Source organism: Poecile atricapillus, chromosome Z, assembly GCF_030490865.1.
Source record: "Poecile atricapillus isolate bPoeAtr1 chromosome Z, bPoeAtr1.hap1, whole genome shotgun sequence".
NCBI classification, from domain to species: domain Eukaryota; kingdom Metazoa; phylum Chordata; class Aves; order Passeriformes; family Paridae; genus Poecile; species Poecile atricapillus.
The window spans coordinates 85,408,557-85,434,432 of NC_081289.1; the positions used below are offsets into that span (position 1 = coordinate 85,408,557).

Sequence of the window (25,876 nt, forward strand, 5' to 3'; positions counted from 1 at the left end):
TGTTGGAATAAAAGAACAACTTTGATGTTCTACTGTTATATCTTACATTTTGGTAATTTTACAAATAACATTCTATATAACATTTTCATATTGCTTATGATGCTGGAGCCATGAAACAGAATATGTATTCACTCTCTCCTCAGCTTTTCTTCCCCCACCAGCTCTGCACCTGGTTGGTCCACTGACTAATTACTCCACTGACTGCTTACTCCTGACCTCTGTGGTTTGTTACTTAAGTTACTTAAACCTCCTGGCCTTAAAAGTTCAGCATCAACTTGGCACCATTCAGTCAGGGACCAGGCTTGCCATGTCCTTTCCATGTCTGTGACACACATCCTTGTTGAATATAGTTCAACAGATTACTTAATTATGGTTTCTGCCTTGATGTCTAAACTAGCTAAATGAAAGACCTCTATTTGTACGTCTCTGCAGACTTCTGTCTAACTTTGTCTTTTCCTTTTGTGCCGTAAATAAAATGTGGAAACTGGAAGAATGAACAATTCTTAGGAATACTTTAGAAACCACAGCAAAAACCAAAAGAACAGATATACATATTCATGCCCACTTGGAAGTAATGAGACTTCACAAACACGAGGATGTGTCAAAAACCACGCAGACCAACAAAACCAAGCTTTGTAATCACTGGTATCATGTGTTAGAGGTAAATTATCTGTATCACAAGATAGGCCAAAGTGTGCCCTGCTAGCTAACTGTGAATTTAAAGAAGCTTTAGAGAAAGCTTATTAATTGAATTACAGATGCAAGAACTGATAAATGTTTCAGAGGCCAGGCATTATGGTCCCAGAGAAGCCTGAGTCAATTATTAATGCAAGGTGTGGAGTTACAGCTTCCAAAGTGCTGGGTGTAAGGTACCTCAGGCACTTCTGTGTTGCAGAGAGGATGCATTACAGCTCTTAGAGCTTGTTGCTAATGAATAAAATTTGGGTGGATTGATCACATTTTTCACTAACAGTTCAGGAAGGTTTCAGACCCTAAGAACTAAAAGCTCAATAAGAAAAAATGTTGACTGTCCAGGACTTTTTTAAGTCTTAGAAGATTGGCTGAAAACAGGCTCCAAATCAATTTTTTTCAGGCACAGCTCACTTGAAAAGTGGTTCAGTAATAATAGTGGGCAAATTATAGTGCTATTTAATACCCACCCAGCCTCCAAGACAACCAGTCTGGCCTCTGGGGCTGTCAGTATGTTCACAGTAAGAGAGATGAAATACTGATTGATGGGAGTACAAAGAGTGCAACAAAAGATGAGAAATTTCCACCATCTCACACATGCACCTTATACATCTTTTGGGTTGTATGCTTATAAAATATCCTATTTCCAATTCACTTGTCTTGATGGACAGTCTAAGTACTGTAATAAAATGAATTATGTTACAAAAATACTTTAAAAATCACCATAATATATTCTGTCTGTAGCATGTGATCTGCTATGAGAGAGTGACCATATCAGAGGAAAAGGGAAGCACATCAACCTGTTGGAGCTATTTCCAAAGGAGAACCACCAAGCTGCTCTTAGAGTAACTTGGTTAGAAGGATTGAGCCACCCTCCTATGAGGAAAACCTGAAGGAACTAGATTTGCTCAGCCTGGAAAAGAAAAAAATTCAATCTGACCTAATTACAGCCTTCCAGTACCTGAAGTGAGCCTGCAAGAAAGAGGAGGGACTTTCTATGGGAGGGTGTAGTGACAGGTCATGGGGGAATGGCTTTCAACTGAAATAGAATATGTTTGTATTAGATATTAGGAAGAAATTCTTTACTGTGAAGGTGGTGAAGTGCTGACACAGGTTGTCCAGAGAAGCTGTGGATGCCCTATCCCTGGACATGTTCAAGGCCAGGCTGGATGGGGCTCTGAGCAACCTGGTCTAGAGAAAGGTGTCCCTTCCAATGGCAGGTGGGTTGGAATAAGTTTAATTTTAAGGACTCTTCCAACCCAAACCATTCTATGATTCTAAGAACAGATTCTGCACTGCTCTGATTTTCCTAGGGAAAAAAAAAATGTTCTCATGTTTCTTTAGAGAGCACAGTTGGCACATCTCTGGGTTCTTGTGCTCAGTTCTCTAATTATATGGTACCTTAATAAGATTGCTGTTGGATATAAACTACCCAGTTGCTATTGGACTTTGTGTTTTTATAACACAAAATTTTGTCTATCTAAAATGCTATAAGCACTAGTAAAGGAAGTGAGATGAGTATACCAGAGGCAAACACATTTAAACCCTTCCCTTTTTTCATATTGGTGCAAAAGTCAGGCAGACAAATGCACAAACAGGGAGGCAGTTCCCAAAATCCAACACTCAGGTCTAAACTGGGATAGCTTTCCCTGAAGGTTTTCCATTTTGCAACAGCTGAAGCTCTGGCCCATTAATTTTATTTCATTTTTGTCCTTTTTCTAATCCAAAAAATCATAGAATCATAGAATGGTCAAGGTTGGAGAAACTTTTAAGAGACCTTACATGAAACCATCAACCCAGCACTACCACTGTAACCCCAAAAATACTAAACCACATCACAAGATCCAGATGCCTCTTGAATGCTTCCAGGAGTGGTGACTCCACCACCTCCTGGGCCAACCAATTCCAATGCATGACTACCCTAACAATGTCAATTTTTTCCAGTAACTAATCTGAATCTCCCTTGTCTCAGCTTCAGGCCATTTCCTCTTGTCCTCTCACTGCAGGCACCACAGCAGCCATGGGCCCCCACCTCACCACAACCTCCTTTCAGGGAGTTGTAAAAAGCAATGAGATCCCCCTGAGCCTCTTTTTTTTGAGACTAAACAGCCCCAGCTGCCTCAGTTGTCCCTCATGAGAGATGTTCTTTAGTCCTTTCGGGAGCCTTGTTGCCCTTCTCTGGACAGGCTGCAGCCCCTCAATGTCCCTTTTAAAGTGAGGGGCCAGAATGGAGTGCAGAGTTGTGGTGAGGCCTCCCCAGTGCCCAGCACAGGGGCACGATCACTGCCCTCATCCTGCTGGCCACGCTGCTCTTGACACAGGCCAGGATGCCACTGGCCTTCTTGGCCACCTGGGCACACTGCTGGCTCACTGCTGTTCACACAGCAGCCTCCAAGTTCCTTTCTGAATAACAGCTCTTGAGCCACCTCACCCCAAGGCTGTAGCACTGCACAGGGGCTGCTGCAACCCCAGTGCAAGACACAGCACTCGGCCTTGTTGAACCTCCTGCAGCTGTCCTCAGCCCATTGATTGAGCCTGTCCCTCTTCAGAGTCTTCCTGCCCTCAAGCAGGCCAACACTCCCACCCAGCTTGGTGTCATCTGCAAATTTAGTCAGAATGACTCAATTCCCGTGCCCAGACCATCAATAAAAATGTTAGACAATACTGACCCCAAAACTGGGCTGTGGGAAGCACCACTAGTGACTGGCCATCAGCTGGATTTAGCTCCATTCACCACCACTCTCAGGGCCCAGACAAACAGCTAATTTTTACCTACTGAAGAGTATACCCATCCAAGCCTGTTTTTCTGGAAGGATGCATTGTAAGAATGTGTCAAGCACTTTACTGAAGTCTAGATGGATGACATCCACAGCCTTCCCTTCATTTCAAAGTGGGGCACTTTTTCATAGAAGGTGATCAGTTTAGCCAACCACAACCTGCCTTTCTTCAGTCTGCATCAGCTGGGCTTGATCTCCTGATTGTTCTGCATAACGGCACTCAGGATAGTAATTGCCGTATTATTTCTTGCCCTGAGAACTGAGGTTAGGCTGATAGGCCTGTAGTTCCCCAGATCATCCTTCTGATCTTTCTTGTAGTTGAGTGTTACATGTCCTAATTTCTAGTCAGCTGGAACGTCTCCTGTTAACCAGGACTGCTGGTAGATGATTGAGAGTATTTTGACTCTTTCACCAGTTCCCTTATTCCTGTGGGGGGAATCCCACCAGGACACACCGTGTGCTGTGCGTGTCTAATTCGCATAGGAGGACACTAACCATCTCCTGGACTCATTTCCCTGTCACCAATTTCCTGCTGAGGGAGCTGGGTGTCATGACAACTGGTCTCGATGACTGAGACAAAGGCTTGAAGTACCTCTGCTATTCTCTCATTCCCCATCCCTACACTACCCTTCTCATTCAACAGGAGATGAAGATACTCTGACCTTCCATTGACTGCAAATGTTATTTTTACTTTATATTGTCTTTAAAAGTAGAGGCCAGTCAGGTTCTTGTAGCGTTTTGGCCATTCTAATCTTCTGCCTACATAAACTTGTGACATCCTGGTAGACCGCCCAAGTTGCCTATCCCTCCTTCCAAAAACAATAGATTCTCTTTTTTTGCTGAGATCAAGCCTAATATCTCTGTTTAACCAGGCTGGCCTTTCTCCCTTGTGAATTGTTCTCCTGCACATGGGGACACCCTGTTCCTAAATATTTAACAATTTCCATTTTAAAGAATATCTAGCCTTCCTGGACTCCTTTGCCTGTCAGGGCTGACTCCCAAGAGTCTCTGTCAATCAATCAATCAATCAATCAATCAATTTACCCCTCTCTCTAAATCTCTGTCTTGCAAGTAATAATTAATGGTCGTTATCACCTGGTGGCTCTTTAAGTAAATTTGTGCTGACCTGTGTAGTCAGTGACAAGAAGAAAGGCAATGGACAAGTTCTCATCTCGCATAGAAAAGGTGAAGCAACACTCTTCACAAACCGTGGAAACAAGTAGACGGAAAATTACTAGAACAAAAAGACTCTTCTGAATTAGAATATTTGTCTTGGAAATGATAAAAAGTCTGGACTCTAGGCACACTCATATATTCAGTAGAACAGACCAGTGTGCCCCCAGCCCACAGCCTAATAAGTCTATTGGTAGGGCCTGGGGGAGAGGGGATTCTGTTCTTTTCACCCCTCTCCATGTCTTTCCCCTCTTTTTCACAACTGCAGATCTGTGAAGATCTCACCATGATGTCTGAAGGTGAGTTTAGAGTCTGACAGTATTGATACAGCTCAACTTCAAACTGCAAAGGGACACTGTATCAGAGCAGTATCCTCATCAAGTCACAGTTCTTCAGAGAATAATCATGGGCTGCTTGACACAGGAATGTAAATTAGAAGTTAGAGTTGATCTAAATTGCCAGTGTAGTTCTATTAAGAACGCCATTTTCACAGTGAGCTCTCAGCCATGTTTTGACAGAAGGCATTTTCTGCAGAGTCATTAGTTCACATGTTCTAGAATTACTGTTCATTCATGCATTTTCCAAAGAATGAAGGAATATATTTACCATTTTACAAAGTAATCACGAGAGTTAAGTATAAATCATCTTTCCCACCCTATGCAGTTTAAACCATGAGAAAATATTCCTTTGAAAATGCTTAAACAAAATGTTTTAATGATTTTAAATGTCTTCTTTTTTTAAAAACACAAATTTCAGTGGAAGTTAAATCCTTCCCCAAAAATTGTTTGCTCTGACAACACTTTTTTGAAAAAACAATATTTAAAATTAAAAGTCCTAATTGATTCTAATATTAACCATTCAAAATAATATTAAAAAAACAGGTTTTTTGTCTTGTCTTGTCATGGATAGGAGTCTTACTGGATAGCACTTTTTTTCCATTCTTGGAAATAAAAGATGCTAATACAGAATGAACATGGAAGTGGGGGTTGGCTTATATAATTATGTAACATTTATCATAATGCTGAGAAGAAACCTCCAATGAAGTATCTCTCAGTTGTGAAAGATGGAAGAAAAAGAGCAGGCCAGTTTGCTCTCCCACCTATAAGAAGATAGTTTTGTTTTTTTCACTGCACATCCCATGATATTCTAAATCCTTCACAAGGAAAGAAGCAGGCAGTAGGGGAAAATATTTGTGTCTAACAATGGTTCACCAAGAGTTTCAAGAGCCATAAATGTTAACACAAGATTATTCAAAAGTCACATTATTGATTTAAAAGTTTAAGGCCCTTACAACCAGCATGTGTCCATTTTTCATATGTACAAGAGCAATGCATAATGCCAATCTATAAGACTAATGATTCTGTTATAAATCTTAAGAAACTTGCTAAAATACAGAACATAGATACCTTAAAATATGCTGATACTATTGTAACTGTAATAATAATAGAATTCCCATTTATAAGATAAAATTTTTACTTTAAATGGCATAAAAACCCCAGGTCTTGTCTTAGAACTTAGTTGAACTTGGGCTCCAAAGAAACGATTACAAAAGCAGAACTCTAGAAAACACACTTATAATTGCATTTTGGTACGCATGTCTTGGAATCAGAAAAGCATTAAATTATTTAGGCTGGAAAGAACCTTACAGATCACTTATTTCCAGACGCTCTGCCATCAACAGGGACACCTCTTACTAGGCCAGGTTGAACAGAACTCCACCCGGCTTGTGCTTGGACACTTCCCAGAATGGAGCATCTGCAACCTCTCTGGGCAGCTTCATCCAGTGTCTCTCTACCCTCACCACAGAGAATATCTTCCTTATATGTAGTCTGAATCTAAATTCTTTGTTTTTATTACCATTTCTCTTTAAGGTTTTATTGCCGCATCAAATTTCCACATCCTCTTGTAAAAATCTGTTCCCATTTCCTTAAAAGCCCCCTTTAAATACTGAAAGGCTGCTATAAGGTGTCTCCAGAACCTTCTCTTCTCCAGGTTGAACAACCCAATTCTCATAGCTTGTCTTTGTAGGAAAGCTGTTCCAGTCTTCTGACCATTTCTGTGGCCCTCCTCTGGACCAGCTCAAGCAGGTTCCTGCCTTTCCTGTACTGAGAACCCCAGATCTGGACACAGCACTCCAGGCAGGCTCTCACTAGAGTGGTTTAGGGGAGCAGAATCCCTTCCCTCTCCCTACTAGCCACACTGCTTTGGATGAAGACCAGGACACATTTAGTTTGCTGGCCTTCAAACCCACATTGTAAACTTTTCTTTGACTTTCCATGCATCAGCACCCTCAAGACCTCCAAAGGGCTGCTCTCCATCTGCTCCTCCCCTAGCCTGTATTGATAATGGGGGGTGCCCCAACAAAGGCAGTGCACTTGGTCCTGTTAAAGATAATGACGTTCCCAGTTTCCCACTTCTTGCGCTTGTCCATGTCCCTCTGGATGGCATCCTGTCCTTCAGGTGTGTCAACTGCACCACTCAGCTTGGTGTCATCTGCAAATTTTCTGAGGGTGCACTCAATGCACCCTCATGTCATTGAGGGTCTATGTCATTGATGAAATTCTTATTGATGAAAGTCATCATTAAATTTCACTATATGAATGACCAATATGAATGACACCATTTGTTAGTGATATCCCAGCAGATATTGACCCATTGACCAGCAACTCCCTGGGTGTGACCATTCAGACAATTTCTTAGCAACCATACAATCCACCCATTTAATCCACATCTTTACAATTTGCAGAGGATTTTCTGGGACACTATGTAGCAAAGACTTTACAGAAGCCCAGCTAAATGACATCCACAGCCCTTTCTATGTCCACTGATGTAGTAGCTTAATCACAGAAGGTTTGGTCAGACATTTCTTTCCCTGGTGAAGATATGCTTATTTTCTCAAATCACCTCTCCATCGTCCAAGAGCCTTAGCCGAGTTTCTATAGGATTTTTGTGTGAATTTTTGTATTAATAGACTGGGTATATATATGTTTCTCTAATTATCACTGCCCACAACAGGAAGTATAGAGGGAAAAACAACCTCTGCACCAGTTTTCCTAACCAGATATCCCAAGGCCCAGAAGAATCTCTTGATCATCCTTGAGCTTGAGCTACACATTGCACCATCATCACTGCCCACATGGAAAAGCAATAATGTCTAAAATAATGTCTAAAAAATAGTCTAAGGGACATACCAGATCATGGACATACCAAAGCATGAAGTTTCCTTGGATTTGCTAGGAATTATGGGATAGAAGAATGACTGTAAAAATAGAAGATTTCTCCATAGGAACACTACAAACAAATATTTAATTTATGTTTGTCTGGGGATCCTTCAGCTGTAGATTATCAAAAATTTTATTCTGCTCATTTATGTTTTATGAAATTTCTCTTACCTTCATGATACTTCTAATCTACATCTCCTAGATACTGTTCCCTTTACCTTTTTTGATTCTTTTCATTACCTCTTTGCAAGTTCACCTTCTCCAAAACTACCTTACCTTCTAAAGGACAAATCTGTAGACTTTCCACACTATATTTCATATCTGTGTTTTCTGTTCATATTAAAAACTCTCTGCAGGACAGACAATTCTTTCTCTGCTAGATATGTTTTGTTGGTGTCTTGGTATTGCTGCAGCAAATAAACTGGGGAGCATAACAGTTTTTTCAAAAGAATAAAGTTCTCTCTATTTACCCAGTTCCTGTGCTTGGTGGAACTTGAAATGTAAATGAATACTTCATTTTTGTCTTCCAAGTAAATATAGCAATAGGTTTGCTAGGGAAAAATACAATTTTCTATGTGGCATAAATAAAAATGCATGAAAATACAAATTCTGCTTTTGAAGACTTTGCTTTTTCATAAATTATTTTCTTTTCCTTTCCTAAAATTCAGACTAGGGAGAAAAATCCTCTCCTCTCTCTCTAGTAATCTTGAGGTAATCCTGCAATTGTATTATTTTTCTGAGAGATATTAATGAGATATTATTCTCACCAGCAGATAATAAAATAATGAAATATGATTTTCTTATAATCCGCATCCACATAACTGAAGAAAGAATTTTACACCAGGTTGTAGTGGAAATTACAAAAAGAAAAAGATATTAGTTTTCCATATTTGATTTCAGCTTTACTGGGACAAGAAATCATTGATCTGCAACACCATTTACCTCTGCTTACTGTGAGAATACCTCCTGGGGAAGAGAGATTAGGGGTGGTCTGAAGTTAATTTGTGAGCAGGTGCAGAACTAAAGTGAGAATTCAGAAAAACAGTGCAAAGCAGGATAGTAGATACTCATTATGGAAGTCAAACCATACTTCAGGACAGACAATTTCTTTTTCATCTTCCATGGCTTGTTTCGTAGCGTGGCAATCAGTTTCTTTTTTTCTTCTACTTCTTCTTTCAGCTTGGCCAACTCCTCTTCTGTAATTGGCTCCTCCTCAGATTCAGAATCAGAGCTTCAAACAGAAGCAGGAACAAAAAACATCAGATAGGAAAGAAATTTTCATATAACATACTTTGTGTACTTTCTGTTAAATCTGAGACTAGATAAATGCCTTCACATTTGCACAGAAGGGAAGACACACTTGTTTTAGAATTGTTATTAATTTTTGTATGAAAGACAGAGCCTCCACACAAAATGCAGAGCTGCAGGTGAACCAGCACTACACCTTCAAAATCACAGGGACAGTGAGCAGCACTCTTGGAGTAAAATCTGACAGTCACTTATTGTTTCTGCAGCTGTAATCAGCCTCCTAAGAGTCCAACTCAAAATAGTCAAGTGAGGATGCTATAACTGCAGCCATGAAACTGAACTCCTTCACCCTAGTGTGTCACAGTAGAGAGAAGAGACACCACAGCCTCAGGTAAGACAAATTTAAACACCAAATGACAGCTCATGCACTTACCAAGGCATAACATTTCATGGAAAAAATTCAAAGCCACATTGCAGCAAGACCACAAGAAAGCAGCAAGCACTCAAGGAAAGGAGGAACAATTATAATGGAATCTCCAGGTATGTTGTGTCTGTGATCTGAACTTATCCTTACATCAGTTTGCAGTATCTTTGCAAAGAATTGCTGACTTAAACAATATTCATCTCCCTAAAATCTGCAAAGATACCCTTTTCTGTGAGCAATCTTGATCACATATACTGGCAAGTAGCAATTCATTAGCAACAGATATTTCCTCTTTTTATGCCAGTGAACAGGGAAATGATAAAAAGGAAATCAATAGACTGACTTTCTGCCCTAAAAAGCTGAAAATGGCAAACTACCACTAAGTGACGTCTTGGTGATAACAGTTTGATCTATTTATGTCTGTTCTTGTGCTTTCTTTAGTTTCTTTTGTTGACTTGCTTTCGTGCTTGTCTTCTGAACATTTTAAACTGTACTGCTGGTTTGTTTGAGATTTTTAGTGGTTTTCTGGTTTGATTGGAGAAAAATTCACTCCAACTTTATCAAACGAGTAGTTTTCAGACTCTTTCATTCATACTTCACCTTTCTGAGATTTTTATATCCAAAATCTGATGTGAGAGCTGAGTGATTCACTACCTAATGTATAGGGTCTATCTCTCAAATAATTTAAAAATTATTAAACTTTTCTTCTACCAAAACAGAAAACACAGGTCATTTTAGAGATCTAAATTATATAAATGACACAAGAGTTTACCAGCAAGAATATTTATAAGATTCAAAACAAACAAATAAAATAAAAGCAAAATACTTTTTGCAACACAGAAAAATACAAATGTCTTACTGATCATCTATATATAGTCTTAATAATTTTATTTAATTATAGCAAAAAAATTAGGAGATGAGCTGAAGACTTTCAAACACACAAAAGTTAGCAAAGAAAAGAAGGAGGCTTCCATAGCTGTGGGTCACATTGCTATTAAAGGTTAAAATGTTATTTATTATCATAGATCCATAGAATGACAGAACCAATTGGGTTAGAAGGGACCTCAAAAATCATCTCTTTCCAACCCTGCCTGCCTCTCTCTCTCAACCCTCTCAAATTTAAGTATGCCATTCACTAGATCAAGCTGCTCAGGACACCATCCAGCCTGTTCTTGAACATTCCTCAGTTGTGGGGCATCCACAGCTTCCCTGAGCGATTTGATCCAGTGCTACACTGTACTCTGAGAATTTCTTCCTAACATCTAATCTAAACATGATCTCTTTCAGTTTAACACCTTTCCCCTTGTTCTGCCACTGTCTGGCCATATAAAAAGTCTTTCTTCCTCCTTTTCATAAGCTGCCTTAAGGCACTGGAAGGCCTCAGAAAGATATTCCCAGAACCTTCTCTTCTCTAGGCTGAACAATTTTAATTCTCTCAGCTTGTCCTGTAGGAGAGGTGCTCCAATCCTCTGAGCACCATTGTGGCCCATACTGAATAGACTATCACCTCAGAAAGTTGTACCCATCAGTCTTACCAATTTGGGCTTCACATGACAAAAAACAGTATCACAGAAAACTTCAAACTACATAAGGAAGAGCTGTTACTCAACAGCACATCTATTTAATGTCATACTAATATTGTGAAGAGCAGGTTGAGAATGGTATGAAAACTAAAGTCAAATGGATAAAGGAAAACAAAGTGATCTGTGCATAAAATTTTGAGGGAGAATGCAAAGAGAGTCAGGTCTTCATGAAGAACAGAAGGACTAAATGATCTGTTTTGAAAGAGCTCAGAATCCAGTGTTGTAATCAGCTGCTTGCATTTTATAAAGCGGAGTGGTGTACCTGATATTAAACATTTCCTTTGATGGAAGATTTCTGGGTTATGCAAAGTTGGAATTTGCTGGTTTTACAAAGCTGCAGTGAGAGGGTAGGAAATATGAGGGGTTTGTGTTAATGTAGTGAGCTTACTGAGAAAAGGAAGTTTAACAGAAAGCAAGAGGTCAAGCTGGGATAATATGGGCTTTGAGCCCTTTGCCAACTACTGCTTTGTTTTTATGAACGTCTCATCTTCCATTCTTCACTTTCCTTTGGAACCAGGAAAATAATAAAAAATCAAAATTTCAGAGTTTCTTTAAGAAATATGTATTTTCTAGTGTGTTTACATTATGCAGCCAAATTTGGTGGAGTAACAGCAGACTTTTCCTTTATCTCAAGTGGTGGAACACCATTTTATTCAAATCAGGAAATCAAAATTTTGTCTTCTGCAACCATAACTCATAGCCTTTCATAAAAGGTTTTTATTCACACATTTGAAAGCCAGAAGGGTTCATTGTGACCTGCAGGCTAACATAAAGCATCAAGTGTCAATAAATATCTTGACATCAAGCCTCCATCTGCCTTGGCTCAAATTCAAAACACATCTAAGTCAGTAGAGCTCTTGAAATCAAGTTACACACATAATTAACTTCTTCATTCTATTAATCTCTGGTTTTATGACCTTATTATACATCTCTATTTTGGTTTTAGTTTCATGTCCTTTTTATGGATGCAATCTACTTTTCTCATGATTTCTGTGTATAGCATTAAAAATTAGGACGTAAATGTTTTCTTTGAGCTAAGTTGTTACAGTTGTAAGACTGGTATGACTTTGAGAGTATAGCATGACAAAAAAATTTGACTGAATTTGAAATCTTTCATTCTAGTTTTTTGTGTAAATTCTATTATACAGATAATCCCCATAGCATTGCCTATCAGTAAATGATACTCAGAAAATATCAGTGTTTTAATCTGCCATCAACACTAGGCTTTCCCTGAAGTTTTATACTCTCAAGCAAACCTAATAAAAGTCAGTTTATTTACTAACAGATAGAGCTATGCAGTAGGAAGAATATGATCCCATTGCTAATTTTTTTTGCTCATGAGACTGCACAGAATTTCTAAAATCAATCAGAAAAAAACAAAACAAAGCAGTAAAGAATGAAACTGGTTTATAACCCATGAACATCTCATACCCCCACAGGGAGACTAAAGGAGAAATTTATCATTGATATTTTGGGGTTGATGATTATGAACAGTGTAGAGTAGGCCCTCCTCACACTCTCAATTACAGGTAACAATCAGCCTCATCAACAACCATTAACATCTAAGAACAGAAATTTTAAAACTCACCCAGAAAGAACTCCTTCCACCATGGCATTATCCTGGGAAACTCAGTACCACAAACTAACCAAGAGTGGAATATTAAAAAAAAAAACAAAAAAACAACTAAACTAGAAAATCAATGCAGAGTTCTTCTAGGATTCCCTTATGTCCTTGATGTAGAACAAGTAGTGCATGAAGAGGTTTTCCTGATTTAAATGAAAAGTACAGAGGGGAAAGAGGGTAATTGCCCTCTACTTTTATTGAGATTCTATTGAGTTGTCCTGTGACCTCACCAAAATGGGCAATGTTACTAGAGTTTAGCAAAAAGCCACAATGACAGCAGTAAATACAAAATTATCTCTCTATCAAAAAGTTTCACATTTCTTTTTGTTTAAGGAAATTTTTTTGTGTGTTTTCTTTCTCAACTTCTGACTTCACTCTTTTCATGATATTCCATGCTGAAACACCTTGACAATTTAAAAATTGCATCAGCAAGGTCTATGTCTAAACAGTAGAGGCCATTTGTTGTGATTAGTTGTCTCATGGACTTGCTAGACAGGCTATATTTCCATACTGCCAACCTTATTTTCCATTCTAAAGCTTTGCAAACCCTTTATCTCAATCACAGCCAAACTGATCAGCAGCCTGCTAGCCTTCATTCTTGCATTATTTTGTTTTTGTTTTGAGAATATTTTAAACTATTCTTATTCCACAATCTTTTAGCAGCTCCTGTAAGTACAAAAGTATAATATTCTTGAGTTATCTTTGAGAGTATCCTCAGTTTTTCCTCAGAAGTTGTTAGGCTTTACTACTTTAAGAACAACGTCTTGTTCCAGGTAGCAATTTCAAGTTATGTAGTCCAAAATTATGTATTTTAGTACTAAGAACTTTGGAAGATAATTAAAAACGTTGTGCCCATGTTCAATTTTCTATTTACAGTGGACTTTTTAAATTAACACTGAGTAAATGTTTACAATGAAGACAAAAGTAAGGCAAGGAACATAGGTTTACACGGTCAGGACTGCTGTTGTGTGAGTATGGGGAACTGCACACACGAGTATAACTGCCAGAGCCAGCAGAAAGAAAGATTTTAGGCCTTCTCATTGGGAAGAGAAATGAAGTAAAAATATGTATAAATGGGATCACAAAAAAATTAATATAACAGCATATCTCACTGTATTTTTTCCTTTCCATTTACTCCTGCTATGCTCTCCAGTGATGCCTCTGGGAACAAAAACATCTGTAACAAGTGCTGAATGAGGAACAGGAGTTTCTTTCCCTCTCCACTGAGACAAGTGTGCCTAGCTCCCTTTGCTCCTTTATACATTGCTCCCAGTGGTTGCTTCCTTTCAAAAGCACAAGAAAGGACAAGGAGCAAGGGAACGCTAGGATGGCAAAGAAATAGAAATGTTTTTCTGAAGTGCTCCCTGTCACTGGAGCCTTCTAAAGACCCCAGGTGGCATTAGATACGTTGGAAAGTTGAAAAGTGACATTTCAGAGGAAATGAGTGGGAGACAGATTGGAAAATCCCATCTCAGTTTTTTGTTCTGGGTTCTTGAGATTTTGGTGTTGATCTTAAAAAGCTGTCTCAAAACTGTCTGGGCAACTAGAATGTGATTTTCTGAGAAGCATCGAGATTTTAGTTCTATGCAGGAAATACAACTTGGCTTTCTTGGAGGGTTAGCAGCTTGGGGTTTGAGGCATTTTAATTTTGCAGAAAGAAAAAATCAGGGCAGATCTCACCTGTTATCACCTCCCTCTACCACTTTCTCTTCTCCTGTGTCATTTTTGCTCCCTTTCTCTAAAAAACAGCTCATAAACTTGGGATATAACTAAATACAACTTTCTGGAAAGTTTTCATTTCACTCAGCCATCATTTCCTCATTGCAGAACAAAGAATATCTTTACAGCTCTAATTTAACTGTCACAAATAAGGGAGTCATATTGACTTCTGGTATTTCACATCTATAAGTTAAAACAGGTTTCATGTAAGATAACTATGGTTTTATTATAAGAAAAAAAAAAACTTAATTACCCTGATCCTGATTTCTTTTTATCTTTTTTCTTCTTGTTGGCCTTCTCTTTTTTCCCTTTTTTATCCCCTTTCTTCTCATTTTTACCTTTCCCGCTTTTACCCCCTTTCTCATCTTCCTTTTCTTCATCATCTTCCTTGGATTTCTGATTTGCCTGATTCTTCCTGGCTTTTGCAGGTTCCATATCAGAATCACTGGCATCATTTCCAGCTGCTCGCCCTCGTCTACGGCTTCTGTGCCTGCGATGCCCAGTTCGCCTTGTCCCATCTTCATCATCCTCATCCTCCTCATCACCTTGCCTGCCTCTCCCTCTGGCATGTGCCCTTCTGGTTCTTGGAGTCGCTCTCTTCCTCTCTTTATCTGTGATTGATTAGAAGACAGGAGGGGTATATGTTAGAAGGAGACCTTTCCTCCTTTGTTCTTACTAATAATCAGAAAGCATCTGTGTCTGGCCTCAGAACAACCCACATTACTGACCTGTTCCTTTGGCAGTTTCTTCATTCTCAGCTGCGCTGCCTTCCTCATTGTCATTACTGCCATCTGTTAAGTGGGAAAAAAAGGCATGTGAAGGGTAGATCAATCATTAGGAATTCAGGGGTCTCAAGAAATTCTTGCCAATTACTGCTTTGTACCTCTTTAAAACATTTTATGAATCCAGTGTTTTGGAACATGACAAAGAGTTTTCAAGAGGTAAGATGAAGACAGAAAAACCAGTTACACGTTCCTTCAGCACTCAAATAAATAAGCCCTAAAGGTACACCAGGAAGAACTCTTCCTTATGGAAGCAATATATAGGAAAGGAGGATGCTAAAAATACCCTAAAATTTGGAGAACAAGGATGAAAATTCTTCTCAAACAGTTCTCTGAGATTTTCTTAAACATGAGATATAAATAACTGGCTTGGATTAAAAAGCTAAAATAATCATTTTCTGATTTGACTGACTGGAGGGCATGAAGGTCCAGACCCGCAGCACAGCTGAAGAGTGCAGTTTCAGAAGAAAGAGCAGACCTACTCTCAGTTCCACCAACCAAATCCCTAAGCATAGGGACAAAATTTGATCCAGCTCACTTGTATGCTCTACCACATGCAAATTCTATTCTACCACTCTACCACTTGAGATGTTTTTAACATTGAGGACTTTAGAGCGATAGTTTATTTATAGAAGATTTTAGTGTTTCTCCTTAAGAACATCTTTGGTTTAGAGTAGATATCTTGCTTAATTTTTCATTCTCAATAAGTTCAGTACAAGACAATGTCTGTGCTACCCATCAATAAGCAGAAAAATATCCACGACATTTGCCAAGTACACTTTGAAACTGCAATCACAGATTTATAGAGAATAAACTAAATAATAAAAATACTTTCACATGTATTATATCCATCATATTATCTAATTTATATCTAATTAATGTGTTCTTTGAATACACTGGGATGAACACATTACTTAACATGTAAGTATCCTGAAACTGCTTCTGAAACTGCTACTGATATTCCTTAGAAAAGTTTATTCAGAAGCAATACTTTGAAGCCAGGTTCTAATGGGCCCTTTTAAGGTATTTTTGAGCTTGTATGTTGGGAAAACATCTTAGACACATCAGCTGTATTTATAGAAATAGATGGTAGTAGGAAATTAATGAGAAGACTAACAGAGATTACCATGAGATAGTACAAGTAGGTAGCCATAATTCCATTTCTATATAATCTGCATATTCCCTGTGTTTATTGTCCAGTTCTCCCTCTGGACAGGTGATAGTTGCTGAGCCTTACAGTTGCATCTTTCTGGCAAGAAACTGCAGGTATCCTCCTTTTTCAATCATCTCTAACATTTCTGAAATTTTCTTTCTATATTTTCTTCACACATTCCCTGGTTCCCCTGTTTCTTTTATAAATTTTACTAACCACTAGCAACTCATAGAAAATTTATACACAAATTGATTCATTTAGGGACTGCTGTGGCTAACTATGAAGGGCAACTTCTTGGCTTTGCCTAGCATCAAAGAAAAGGAGTAAAATATATCAGGCTTCAAATAAGAAGGAATCCAGGGTCTTATTTCACTATGCACAGTAACAGGCAAAACGTTATTAACAAGAATTTAACTGGCATATTAAAAAGGAGTCTAACTTCGCTACACAAAACATCTAATTGTAACTAACACTTTCTACCACTTCTACAGCATCTGCACTATAAGTTTTAAGATTATGCAAAAAATATTGTCATCCGATATCATCACTGGAATGTGACAATAAGTGCTTCTTTGTTCTGCTTGGACACATGCCTTCTGCTGTTGACAGTAACAGGATCTCCTTTGATAAAGACCATTGTGCTGTTATTGAAAGCTTGCAAAGGTGAAGACAGACACCTCTAAAGAGATACTTCACATGCAACACTAGGGCACTATCTCCTATCAAAACAAATGCTTTGGCTGATCTCCTAAATCCAAACAGAAATTCTCAGAAAAGCGCTTTATTAGTTAGAGATTGGCCTCAGTGCAGCCTGATGAGCCCATATGACAAGCAAACAAATGGAAGTTTATCATACATACAGAAACATGCATCAGCAGTGAAGTCTACCAAACTTGAGCTGACATCATAGTGACATAACAATGACAGTGACAAGGGATTGTGATACACAGAGACTTACTTACACAAGGTAGAAGATAGATGCTGGAGTCTATTTAATTCTAGAAGAGTGAGGACAGCAAATTCACTACACTGAAAATTTGAGATAAAATTCTAAGCTGACTTAAAGATTTCAGAATGCTTGAAAAGAGTATTATAAACACTGTTACGGGTGAGCATATCTGAGTATTAAGTTCTCTATGTTAACAGGGTTTTTTCATCTGAATTATCAAGTACATGAGTGATAAAGAACAATTTTTTAAAAAATAAAGAAAAAGCCTAAAATCAAACAGAAATAGATATTGCCATAAAACAAACCTAGAAAGCAAGACCAGTGATTAGATGGGATTATCAGCTAGAGGTGGGTACTACAGACATGGCCAGCAAGCACCAGTGCACCTTCAAAATTTATGTCTGCAAAGATTTAAAATTGTATCACCAAACTGAACTTCATATGGAGATAAAGTGTGTTAATATGAAGACTGATCTGGTGTGTCCTTCTCATTCTGGTGTATCTACAAAATAAGAGACCTCTTCCTGGTCCTTGGGTATGACACAGATACACACAGACAGCATTTTGCTGAAGCTCAAGTAAGAACTAAAAGTTATTGATTGTGAAAAGTGTGATAGCAGTTGGTGTTGTTTAGAAGAGAAAAAAATCACTGAGGAGAGGGAATGGAAGAATTCTGACACCCCTGAAAACTGTGCTGAACCACATATATGCATGGGTTCATGTAAGCTACACAGCCATCCCACACCATACCCACATTGCAGCTACCCCTGGCAACTTGTATTTCAGACAAGCCGCATTAATAACTTTGTGTGTCTGATTGTTTTGTACTTATTATTAAAAGACCAGTGCTGATAGCTGTCTGGGTATTTGAGTGATAAAGATAAATAAACATTACTGTATCATTAACATACCATAATATTATTATAGTTGTTATTATTGTTGTTATTATTAAGCTATTTCAGATCATAAACTCCATGATACTTTTCAAAGAGGAAAGGAGCAGGCTAGGCAGCTCAAAATGCAGCAATTCAGGTGTTTGTATAAAAGCCTGTCTCAATGAATTACGAGAGAAGCACTTCAACAATATTCAAACATAAATTACTCTTCGTGATGACACTGTATCTAAATGCAGTTTAACACTTAACTTAAATGTTCTGCTGTAAACCACAACACAGACAAACAGTAGATTGCATTCCTCAGGCACTGTATCAGCAACCTCCAGGGAACCAAAATGTATTTTTTATGCTTTGGTTTGTTAAAATTAAATTGTAGTATCTGTTGCAGGAAAAATCCTCACTATATGGGAAATTCATATACTAATCTTGGGAACTTTTAAACAGATAATGTGATCACTTATCAAAAGTTCAGTGAATTTCCCTGTAAAACCAACTAAGTGTCACAAAAGCACTGTCTAGAATTACTGATTTTTCCAGAAAAGTGTTGATAGAACCCCTTATCTTCACAGTGTTAATATTCATAGGGCTAATAGCAGCCTTTGACCCAGCTAACTTGAGTTGGTGTGACCCAGGGCAAAAGCTCAACTGCTACACCTTCCAGGATACATCATCTAATCCTAAAGACAGTCTATTTGCATATGCATCATTAAGTATTTTTGAAGATATAGTCCATAACTCCATTTAGCCCAGGAAATCCAATCACTTTCTTATTTTTTTTTTCCAAGTAGTTTAAGGGAAACTTTCTCATCTTTCTAGATTAAGGGCAGTGATAGTGTAATCCAAGCAAGCTATCGTTTTACCTGAAGTCTTATTTAGACTATAGCCATAAATAAAACCACAAGACTTAAAGAAGGTGTCCTGAATATGGGCTCAGAACAACCTGCAGGTCAGACACACAAGGCAGAATATCAGACAGCTTAAGAGAGGGCTCCAAACACTGACATGTTGGCTTCTGAGGAAACTAAGGGCAGAAAAAAATGTGTAGCACCATAGTCTTTGTTCTAAGAGGTATCTACTTAGCAGATAATAAGAATTGTTTAACCCTTACCTTGTTTTTCCAAGTTGTTTGTACACCTTCTGTCAGAAGCTATTACCCAGATTTCATGCTTTGGATTTTTTTTAAACTTATTCTACACTGACATAGTCTTGTGGATCTTTCACTGTGAGAGTGGTAATAATTCTTGAAACTAACTCATAGAACATGAGCCCACTCTTGTAATATCTGTGCTCCCACTACTACTGTGAAAATCTGACTGCTGCCAAGCAATCCTGCATTTTGGTGCTACAAAAAATTCAGTGAAATGCAAAGGTAACCTGTATATCAAAAAATGCTGACTTTTTGTATATGTTATAAAATAAATTTATTAATTATTTTTTTATTAGTTGTTAATTCAACGAAATGGATCATCTGCCAACAGAGCCCTGTAAGTAATTATTGTGTTTTCCTCTGAAATGGACCATGTCTTTTCAGTGCTAGAAAAACATCAGTCTAGATAGATAACAAACTAAGTGTTCAACAAGAGGAAATGTCAGAAATGTAAGATTGTATTAGACAATAAATGTCTGGCAAATACTGGTCAAAAAAGGGAAGTGTTATGTTATACTCAGTTCTATATATTTACATACATTTCCATATTATTCTTTCTAATTGTGGATATATGAGGGTATCTCACAACACTTCTGTAACAATAAATATCACTAGAAGTAACACCTGTGAAATATACCAGAAATAATATATCAAGATATCACAGAAAGTCTTTTGGAAAAGTGAATTAGTGCAGACTTCACCATCCAAGATTTGAGACCTTAACACTAGAGACCCCATTCTCTTAATCTCTTTCCAGATGTTGGGAAGAACACCTTGGCCCACCTTGGGCACAAAAGAAGAGAGCTTGACACACAGAAACCCCAAATAAAAATTACATTTATAGAGAAACCATAACACTCAGTATTTCAGATCATGCTTTAGTTTTCCTCTGTTTTTCCCAGTAAGTGTCACAGATTTTACTTCCAATGAACAAACATAAAAATCATACAACTCAAAAAATGTATGCTGACCATCAATAGCTATGAATTTATAAAGTAAAATAATAATTACTATTCAGTTGCAGACAAAATGGATAATATATTGCTTCTTTTTCCCATCTAAATTGGAAATACCATACATACCAAAGTAGGTAGAATATTTATGCTTTAATGTCATAAAGACCTGGCTCTTTGAAAACTCAGTGTACAATGCTGTACCCTGCAGACCTGAATAGTTTCCAGAAATTGTCTCTGGGGTAATGAGTTTTCACTCTCTGCAGCAGAGAAAATTCGCCCACCTAATATTTGAGATGTTTGAGATCAATATTTGAAAACTACAGCTGGGGACCAAAGGGAGAAAATTAAATCTATTCAATCCACATCCATAAATAGCTCATTTCTTCTCCATTGGTAAGAAAAAATTAATGATGTTCTACTGAAAGGACAGACTGAGCTCACATAAGTCATGTTGACCCTGTAGCTAGCATGAAATACATCATCTGATTGCACTCTCCTCTTTCTGGTTTCCTTCTGGAAACGTACACTTGGCAAGGTTTGACAGCTGTCTCTCAGTTGGGGGGTCAGGACTTCTTCTAGGCTAATCCCCTTCAGGGATAAATAAGTTGTTTATGGCATGATTTCAGTGCAAGGATTCTAAAATCTGATATTATAGTTATAAAGATTACAAAATGTAGAGAGAGAAGACAGTTCAAGGAGAAACCCCTCAGTATTTCGCCCCCTTCAGGGAAACATGCATAAAAGTTCCCAGGCCTCAGTGCCTTGCTCCATCTCTGTGGATACACCTGTGTTCTCCTACCTGTGCCCTACCAAGATCTAACCTTGGAGTGCTTTGCCTTATCCAAGGCTAGAGAGCTAGCTAGCATGCAGGGTACATTGAGTACTGTAATAAAACAACAAGACACAACATTTGTGTTTGGTCTTCACCACACAATGGGCTAGCAGTGGGCAATTCTCCGTTTTCGTTGCAGTCTTTACTGCAAGAATGAGGATCAGAATATTTAGCATTCAGTGCACCCTGAGAAGTCAGAGACTGCAGCAAACCATACTAATCTGACCTTTTCTGGTTCTGGAATGGGATTTATTTAGCTCATTGTCATTCACTAATAATGCTGCTACAATAGAAAGAACACATGATAATATGGAGAAAAGAGTTTATATTTAAGTTAAAAATGAATGGTTCTCTGTGGATGTGAAGTCAATTGTATTTTTACTATATCATGAGGAGAAAGCTCTTTTAAGGTTGATAATTAGAGCTGACCAGCTCACCACATATTCTTTTTACTATATTTAGAGTGTAATAGGTACTTTCTAACTGCTCCCTTTTAAAAATCCACTCTGAATATTTTTGCCCCATGTTGTCTTTTCCTGTATGAGATGCCAGGAACAATGAATTCACGTTCATAAATTCAGCATAATGAACCATATATCTCCTACTATCTTAGACTTTGCAGCAGACATGCTGTGAAACAAGAATTGCAAACTAAGAATGATTTCACAAGAGATAAAGGTACCAAAAAGGAAAAATGCATTATTTGAAACTGTTGCAAGAATATTCCTCAGGACTGTCAGCAGTGATGATACAAAGCCTCCTGTAAAGAAACGGCAACTAGATTAGTTCCTGAGCCCTGTGCTATACACCTCCAGCCCATGGACTTTTCCAGTTAGTAGTGGTTTGAGAACCATGTTCTGGAAGTATCTCATAGTTACTTCTAATGGAGGTCCAGCTTTTCAAACATCCTGAAATCCTAATGCAGTCCTAAATTTACTCATCTCCAAATACACACATAACTGTCATTAAGATTGTTAGGTTTTATTGTAAATTATATATATAAGATAAACTTTTGTGGGAAAAAAAAAGTGTCAAAGAGTGATCATGATTCAGCAACAAAAATCTTTACCTTCTCCAGGTAAAAAGTGTGCAGTGTTGGCTTGCAATGGGAATGATATCCACTATAATTCAAATTAATGATAAAGTCACTGAATCACAACTCAAGACAATTCAGTCAGGTATTTTCAAATAAAAGGCAGCTGTTTATGGCAAACTTAGAACCTTGTTAGTCTTAGACTTTGTTAATTTTTTTATAAAACTCTCTCACCTTCAAAATGTTTCTTATGGAGACAAAAATTCCTTGGGAGCCATTAAGTATTTCGTTTATGCTGCATTAAATTCTGTCAGTCTCTTGTATTAAAATTAATTCTGTTAATTCCGCTTGAAAATTAAATTAGCCAGTAAAGGGTGTTGTAGAAAAAAAAGTTGAGGCAAATCAAAGAGGAGATCAGACGATAAAAGAAAAGCAAATTGGATGGACTTTGAAAATGAACTGCCTGTTACATTCTGCCAAAATGCTCAGCAGTCCCTTCTGATGTTTTCTATTGAAGTAGAACATATTTTATTGAATCTTACAACTAGGGATTAAAAATCTAGAAAACGCTGTTTAATAGTACCAGCCCTGGTACTTAGCAAGACCTAAAGAATAAGGTCCCTGGCAATTTTCTTCCATGCTGAAGAGGAAAAGCATCATGCTTGTTGCATACAATAGAGATTCTTGCCCCTTAGAAAGGGTAGCACTGCTCATGAGAACTGAGAGCACTTCCCAATTAGACTTGCCTTGCACATTGTCAGAATAAGCCATTAGGCATTATTATCCTATAAAAACATTTCTCAGACCCAGAACTGTGCAGTATTAGTATAGAAATACTGTTAATCTTACTGTGAAGAATGTTTGACATTTCATAATAAATACTGAAAGCACTAAGAAAAGGAGGCATTGTTTTTGTGCACCTTACAGAATATACAAAATAGCACTGTTTTCTTAGTCTTGCCTACAAACTGTATATAAGTCAAGTAACAGTCACAATCTTTTGATTTACTAGTCAGTGGAAAGTCACACTACCATTCTAAAACTAGCCAACTTCCAAAGAAAACACATTTCTGAACAAAAGCTAATGAATTGTGACTAACAAGATTTTATATTAAAAAGAAGTAGAAGAAAACAGAATTTTCACTCTGTTGAGCTACATGCAGAAAACAAATATGTGCATAAGTTGCATAATTATATTTGTAATTACCATTTCCTTCTGTTGACTTGTCCTGTTTAGTCATTGTGGTACTTCACAGGGCTGCTGCAGGTGCTGGATATACAGGAGAGTGCCTGAAGGCTGAGTGGCTCAAGATGAAGCATACCACAATATCTTCCTGCTTGTCACTGAACGGATGGCGCTGGTGAAGTTTCACTCACTGAAATATAAGAAGATACTAATTTCGTAAGTGATAAATCTTTCATGAATGTTTAGTTTACTAGAATTAAAAGAATCAAAGAAGTTATTCACCTTCTTTATTATTATTCCTGAAAAAGCTTTTCTGCAATGGACTTACTTATGACTAACAGTAATGTTTAAGTGCTTAAGTGCCTTACTGAGGAAAGAGTGTCTGCATGAGTATGCTCTCTTGATGTATACATATCTACAGTTCTGCAGGTGGAGGAAGTTACATAGATTATTCTTCTGTCACAAAAGTCAGATTTTACCATAGGCATGCTTAAATTCCACAGCTTTAATAGAACAGCCTGACACTGATTTAAAAAATGTTAGCAAAATGAGACAGATTCTGATATATCTGCTGGTTTACACTTGCACCTCCTTGCAGTTCTGTTAAGACTCTTGCTTCTGCATTTATATCCAGATATTACACCCTAAATTTACCAGTTTTACCCAGATTGATCTAAACTAACAGTGGAAGAAAGCCAAAATGTAGTTTACAAGTCAGGTTTGGAAGGAAAAATCTGAATGAATATTTTACAAATAAAACAACAATAAAAATACAATTCTTGCTTTAAGTACTTAATTAGATAATTTCATCGTAACTCCTCATCTGAAATTCTTTCAGTGTGACCCAGCTAAAAACGAGTGTAAGCATCTGTAGAATAGCCTACCTTCTCAGGTGCTCCTCAGTGATGTCTGGATCCTCTTACACACAGGGCTGGGAAAGCCATTTTTTTTTTTTTTCGGAACTGTCATTCATGTGTCTGAAGGAAGTTTTTCTGGATATTAATCCAGTGAGGCTGACTACCTTACCTCTTCATTTTCAAGCTTTAGCAAGGAGCTGGGTTTTTTTTGTTTTCTTTTGAAACATGTTGCTCTTTCTCTTGGGGCATTAACTTCATATGTTAGAAATATTCCTCAAGAGATTAAGTTTGCCTTTACAATTGTAAGAGTCCTGGTGCTATAAAACATGTTTTCTGAACATGTTCCCTTTTGCTGCATTCTTATATTAGTCATTGCATAATATCTTAGATCCTGTGGATATATGTACTTGAGAAAGGCTTTTAATACAAAACAAGACATTTAGGAAAGCATTCATATAATCTCTGAATATCCCTAGTTACACTATGTTTCAAGTATTCAGAAAAGTAATAATCATGTTCTAAAGATTTAGTTGGTAGATTTCTGTGCTTCTTTAATAACAGAAAAAAGAACACCTTGGGAAGAATGATGAGCATGGATTTGCAAGTACTTGCAAAAAGAAGCACTCAGAAAATTCTGACTAGGTATTTGTAACTGCAGTCAAAATGGGACCATAGCACTGGTCCTGTGAACCTTCTTCAGAATTTAAAGTTAATAATCCCTCACTTACATCTATTAGCCACATTGGAAAATATTTTACTGGATATATGAAAAGGGACAAATATTGAATGCTGGCTTATCAATCTTACCCTAAAAACCTGAAAAACATAAAAATCAGAGATGCAAAAGCAATATTTAAAAAGATACATAAATGAAAGAATTACACATGCAGTCTGAATGTTGTCGGTGGATTGATATTTGCTATGACATATGTGAATTGCACATTCAGTTTTATTTGTTTCTCAGGGTCTCCTGACTCAATCAGCAATCAGATTTCATTAAGCACTTTTATCACAGTACAACTTGTTAGTGTTTCCAGTCTGGCTTATAGTTTATATTTGTGGCTGGAGAGTTAAATATTTCTTTAAGTTTCCCTTCTTGCTGCCTTCATCAGTATGTCACTGTGAGGCTGCAGGGCAGACAGGATCACTAATCAAAGCTAATAATCAGTTTCTTAAATCAGCTTAGTGCAGTGATCCCATCCACAGCACAGTGCACAGACAATTGTATTAGCACAAGAAGAAATAGTCAAATTTTGACATGATGTGGGAAAGGGCAGCCAGGGTCAGGAGACAGGAAGAGGCTGCAAACCTTTGAAGAGAGACTTGCCACTGGAGTTAACATGGCAAGGAGATACATGCTAGATTTCCCTTTACCCTGGGAGTTTGAATGTTAGTCAGAGATTGAGAACAGTTTTCATTTATACTTGGTTCTCTTTAGAGCACACAAGGCTTGAAAGGAAAAAAACATAAACAAAAAACCATACCAAAACAAAATAAAACAAAACAACAAACTAGAACACAACCAAACAAAAAAAAAATTCTCAAACCACTTTAATTTAGCTCTATACAATAACAATTAAATCAGAGCAATACAAAATTCTATCAATAAATAAAAAATATCAAAAT

General features: G+C 37.6%; 1 protein-coding gene across 1 annotated transcript in view; it reads right to left on the bottom strand.

The window, feature by feature from the left end:
- TMC1 (transmembrane channel like 1) overlaps positions 1–25,876 on the bottom strand; it is an 82,695-nt gene that overhangs the window by 34,142 nt on the left and 22,677 nt on the right. The window contains exons 2-5 of the mRNA XM_058826701.1: positions 23,415–23,583; positions 15,188–15,250; positions 14,713–15,070; positions 8,952–9,092 (exon numbers count right to left, since the gene is read on the bottom strand). Coding sequence (XP_058682684.1) covers positions 8,952–9,092; positions 14,713–15,070; positions 15,188–15,250; positions 23,415–23,448 — 596 coding nt within the window. The 5' untranslated portion in view covers positions 23,449–23,583. The remainder of the gene's footprint in view (positions 1–8,951; positions 9,093–14,712; positions 15,071–15,187; positions 15,251–23,414; positions 23,584–25,876) is intronic.